The sequence below is a fragment of the Chiloscyllium plagiosum genome, chromosome 14 (genome assembly GCF_004010195.1).
Source record: "Chiloscyllium plagiosum isolate BGI_BamShark_2017 chromosome 14, ASM401019v2, whole genome shotgun sequence".
Classification (NCBI taxonomy): Eukaryota; Metazoa; Chordata; class Chondrichthyes; order Orectolobiformes; family Hemiscylliidae; genus Chiloscyllium; species Chiloscyllium plagiosum.
Window position 1 is genome coordinate 10,534,697 of NC_057723.1, and position 5,553 is coordinate 10,540,249.

Below are 5,553 nucleotides of genomic sequence, written 5' to 3' on the forward strand. Positions count from 1 at the left end.
AGGGGTGACCTTATAGAGGTTTACAAAATTATGAGGGGCATGGATAGGATAAATAGACAAAGTCTTTTCCCAGGGGTCAGGGAGTCCAGAACTAGAGGGTATAGGTTTAGGGTGAGAGGGGGAAGATATAAAAGAGACCTAAGGGGCAACGTTTTCATGCAGAGGCTGGTACGTGTGTGGAATGAGCTGCCAGAGGATGTGGTGGAGGCTGGTACAATTGCAACATTTAAGAGGCATTTGGATGGGTATATGAATAGGAAGGGTTTGGAGGGATATGGGCCGGGTGCTGGCAGGTGGGACTAGATTGGGTTGGGATATCTGGTCAGCATGGACGGGTTGGACCAAAGGGTCTGTTTCTGTGCTGTACACCTCTATGGCTCTATGTGAGCAACTGAGGTAACTGCTAGTTTAAGGTTAGTGTTAAATCCTGCCAGTTTGTTGCCTTGTGACGGGAGAGAGCAGCTGAATGAAGCTCATGTTAAAGGGATTGGAATCACAAATGGGGAGTGATCCTGGCACTGGATTACTTTGGAAATCACTCCCACAATTGATTGTGTTTATTTGTGCTGCAAAAGGGCAGGTAATGGCCTAGTGATATTATCACTAGACAATTCAAAAGCAAAAAAAAACGCTCAGCCAATGTTCTGGGGACCTAGGTTCGAATCCCATTATGCCAGCTGCTAGAATTTGAATTTCATAATTGAACAATATCTGGAATTAAGAATCTAATAATTAAACCATTATTGGACACACCTAACTGGTTCATTCATGTACTCAGGGAAGGGAACCTGCTATCATTCTTGGCTCTCAGTATCAGTAAGATTAACCATGAGAGGCCTGGTCTGGCCTATATGTGACTCATTCAAATCTTGACACCATCCAGGACAAAGCAGCCTGCTGGATTGGCACTACATCCCATAGCAATGTGGTTAAGTCTCAATTGCCCTCTGAAAACCACTGAGTTGTGTCAATTGTTACAAAGTCTCAGCAAAGAAGTGAAACCGGATAGATTGCCTGACATCAACGTAGGCACTAGAAAGGACAGCTGCAAACACAGGCCCATCAACTCTCCTTACGAAGAGTTGGGGGCTATGTCACAATTGGGAGAGCTGTCTGACAGACTAGTCAAGGGACAGTTTAACATAGTCAAACTCACAGCACCATTACTGTATAGGCAATGTCCCATACATTATTATAAAATGGGGATGTTTACCAAAGCTTGTACAAAGTTCAGCATCATTTGCAAATTCTCAGTTACTGAAGCAGACCAAGTTCAAATGCAGACATAATATCCAGGCTTGGGCTGAAAAGTATCAAATAACATTTGTGCCACGCAAGTGCTGGGCAAAGGGCCATCTCGGATAAGAGACAATCTAACCACTGCTCCTTGACGTTGTTACAATACAGGGTAAACCCCCTCTGTTAATTTTAAACCAGCAACATGGAAAAAATTCATCCCCTGCGATCATCTGTGAAAATTCAAGTGCCTGGAACTAGTTTAAGTAATAATTAACAGCTTTATTTTTTAAAGTTTAGCAGAGAGTAATTAACTAACAACTATTTACAACTCCTTCCTCTAACCTATCTTTTACTTTCCCTTCTAGTCCGATAAAACCCCTGATTAAGATTTACCAAAAATTCAGATTTCAAACCCAGGCAGCTGTCGAATCTTCCCTTTGTATCTTCCTCTGTAGATTATCTTCTTCATAGGGATTTCTGATTCACAGGTTGTGGACTGATAAAGGTACTTTTAAGAAAGCTGTGTTTTGGGCAGTCTGCAGATGTTGGGGGTTTGGGAGTTCTCTCCCAACTGCAGAAATTCACCAAAGATCCTCAGACAGCGCCTTCCAAATCTACAACCACTTCTATCTAAAAGGACAAAGGTAGTGGATACATGGGAACACCACCATCTGCAAGCCAGTCACCATCCTGACTTGGAAATGTATCGCTGTTTGTCCAGTGTCACTGGGTCAAAAACCTGGACTTCCCTCCCTAAGGATATTGTAGGTCCACCTACAGCACATGGACTGCAGCAGCTCAAGAAGGCTCACCACTACCTTCTGAAGAAGCATGGGTCTATGTGTATGTGTGCACATGTCTGCGTGTGTGCGCATCTCTATATGCGTGTCTGTGTGCATAGGTGTGTGTATGTGTGCATGTTTGTGTGTGGCACAGGGCAGGGACAGAAATCATGGAGCCTGATGCTGGTCCTGGCCTGAGTTGATCTGAGCCCTGCCCTCAGCCAGAGAATAGTTGTCCCTTGGAGCCCCATGATGCAGTCATTGAGTCCTGATGTGGATCATTTCCCACCACCCTCCCAGTGCCACTAGAATTAGGTTTAGGACATAAGGCCTGTGGTCAGTGTTCCTCCTCTGCCACCATTTGAGGCCCTTGAATGACCATTTAATGACTGGGATAAATCCAGCAAGTGAACCTGTCATTGTGTGGCATTCCCAGAAGCAGCATTCTGAGCTCTGGCCTACTGTGGAAGTAGCAGCATGTGTGTGTCTGTCCAGTTCAGTTTCTGGTCAATGGTAACCTCCACGATGTTGGTAGATCCCTCAGCAGCTCCCAGCCAGTAAGGAGACCCACAGTTTCTATTTTTATCTTAACTGGGAGCATCAAAAAACCCAGCATTTGTAGCCCATCCCTAGTTGGCCTTGAATTGATTTCTGAGTAAGCCACACTGGGGGTGGCACGGTGGCTCAGTGGTTAGCATTGCCGCTTCACAGCACCAGGCACCTGGGTTCGATTCTAACCTCAGGTGACTCTCTGTGTGGAGTTTGCACATTCTCCCTTTGTCTGTGTTGATTTACCCCAGGGGCTCCGGTTTCCTCCTACAATCCAAAGATGTGCAGGTTAGGTGGATTGGTCATCAGAAATGCAGGGTTACAGGACTAGGGTAGAGGGGATGCTCTTTGGGGGGGTTGGTATGGATGTGATAGGCCACAGAATGTCCTGCTTCTACAATGAAGTTCTTCAATGATCTCTATGGAGTCACACTTGGGCCATGCCAAGTAAGGGTGGCAGATTTCCTTCCTTTGAGAAATGGGGTTTTATGACAACATTGGATCAACTTTTAATTCCAGACTATCTTCTTTTCATTGAATTAAAGTTTCATCATTTGCTACTGTGGGATTCAAGCTCATATTCCCAGAGCATTCACCCTGAGTTTCTGGATTCCAGGCCAATGGAATCACCATTGTCTCCCCAAAAGGAATATTCTGCCCTCAGTGGCAGTCTCTGTGGAACCTGTCCAGGATTTTATCATTTGTAATTCAATGGACTAGACTAGATGGATATCTTAAATTAAGAATTTGAAACGCAAACTGAAATCTGGTATTAGGGAATAAATTAAAAACAGAATCACATTAGGATTGACTGTTCCTCAAAATGTTCTTTTCATTTATCAGTAGATATTATTAAAATTCTTGTCAGAAATTCTTTAGAGTATTGCTTTTTTAATAGAATTTCTTTGCAGATACTATCAAAGAGATGTATTACATTTTCTCCAGGTTAGTATATTCCTCAGTGGAAAAATAATAAATAAATAATCGTGAATAATTCATTGTCTAATGTTGGCTTCAAGGTAATAACTCTGGCTGAGGAGTCCATTAACTGTTGTCTGAGTTCGTCAGGAATTGCTTTCCACAAACCCTTTCCAACTGACTGTAGAAGAGTATTACTTGAACCTGCAATCTCTAATTCCATTTTGTATATCTGTGATGTGTAACAACTTTATCCTCGATAATAAAGCAGAAATCTGAAGTGAGATGAGATAGTCTCCAGCCGCCTGTGTGCCTCAGTCGGTGCTCTCCTTTGAATAAAAAGGTGGTTGACCTGGTGTGAGCCCAGTCCTGACACCTCTTCAGTCAGTTATAGTCCAGGAGACTGTTGCTGACTTGTGCTCTGCATTGTTTCCGTTTCCACTTCCTTCTCTTTGTTTTCCCTCAGTCACCACTTCAATAAATGGTTATCTTTTAACAGGCATTTTGGAAATCTGGTTTGTGGAAAATGTGGAACAGACTCACTGCATGGAAGAAGGCCACTCAGCCCCTTGAGGCTGTCCTGATCCTAGCTCTCCAATTGCAGTTTTCTACTCCAGCCCCCTCTCCCACCTCTTTCTCTAGGCCTTTTTGTTATTCATTCTTCTCTACTCTTTCTCCAATTCTCCATCAACTGTTTTTTGTTTGTCTCTTCCTCAGAATTGGTGATGATGCCTTTTTCTCACAGTATTTTACATGTTTCTAATATTCTTGATCCTCTGGTTATGATGATTCTCAGTCGTAAACACAGTGGCTACAAGAACAGGTCAGACGCCTGGAACCTGGCAACACCTTCTGACTCCCCCAAGCCTGTCCACCAACTAGACGGCACATGTCAGGAATGTAATAGGGATATTCCCCACTTGTCTGGATGAATCCAACGACACTCAAGGAGCTTGACACTAGCCAGGACAAAGCAGCATTCCTGATTGTCACCACTTCCACTCCCTCCATCACCGATGCTCAGTGTGAACTATCTACAAGATTCACAGCAGAAATTCACCAAAGATCCTCAGACAGCGCCTTCCAAACGTCAAGGATAATTACAGATGGGCAATTATGGACGGACTCAGCAAACAGTGTACACAATCTTCTGCTGTTCACTATTTTTCCAGCCACAATGTTCTATCACACTCTCAGACTCTGTTACACTCTTCCCAGGAATGTGAAAAATGCTTACCTTGTAGACAGTGGATGGGCTGCCAGCATTGGAGGAGCACAAACATCAATAAAGCTACAGCCATCGCTGCAATTAATTTTCAGCTTCTGATCCGACTCTGGGTTTCTTACTGCAAACAGGCCACTTCCTGTGAGTAGCTACTAACTTCAGGACAGTCAGAAACACCCACAAAGGCACTGCTACAAATAGATCAGATATACAGACATTGACTGACCTGATAGCGACCAAGTAATTACTGTTGATTTTTCACAAAAATGCATTTATTTTACTGATATCCTTTTGGGAAGGAAATCTGCTATTCCTACCTGTTCTGATCTACATGTGAGACCAGAGGCACAGCAATATGATTGACTCTTAACTGTCCTTTGGGAAAATAGAATGAGGCTAGCGATGTTTGAGCTAGCGATGCCCATATCCAGTGAGTAGATTATAAAGAAAGAGTTGAGAATGACAATTCTTCTCAACAGTTCACTTTCCCTCACCACTGATTTGACATCAATAGTGCAGCATTCCCTCAGTACCTGCCCCCTTACAGCGCTGCACTCCTTTAACACTGTCTCACCTCAGTATTACCGCTCCTACCCACACCACCGTGCTGCTTCAGAATTGCCTTTCTGAGAGTGGAATGTAAAAACAGGAGTAGGCCATTCAGCCTGTCGAGCCTACCTCACCATTCATTATGACCATGACCAATTCAATGCCTCTTACGCACCCCATCTCTGTAACCCTGTATGGCCCAGTAATCAGAAATCTGTCAATTTCTACCTTAAACATGCTCAAAGATTGAACCTCCTCATCTTTCTGTGGTAGAGAATTCCAAAGATTCAC

General features: G+C 43.7%; 1 protein-coding gene across 1 annotated transcript in view; it reads right to left on the minus strand.

Moving 5' to 3' along the window:
* Positions 1-4,814, minus strand: part of LOC122556886 — a 20,860-nt gene extending 16,046 nt beyond the window's left edge. Inside the window, exon 1 of the mRNA XM_043704146.1 lies at positions 4,726-4,814. Within this exon, the coding sequence (XP_043560081.1) occupies positions 4,726-4,789 (64 nt within the window). The 5' untranslated portion in view covers positions 4,790-4,814. The remainder of the gene's footprint in view (positions 1-4,725) is intronic.
* Between the last annotated feature and the right edge of the window lie 739 nt (positions 4,815-5,553).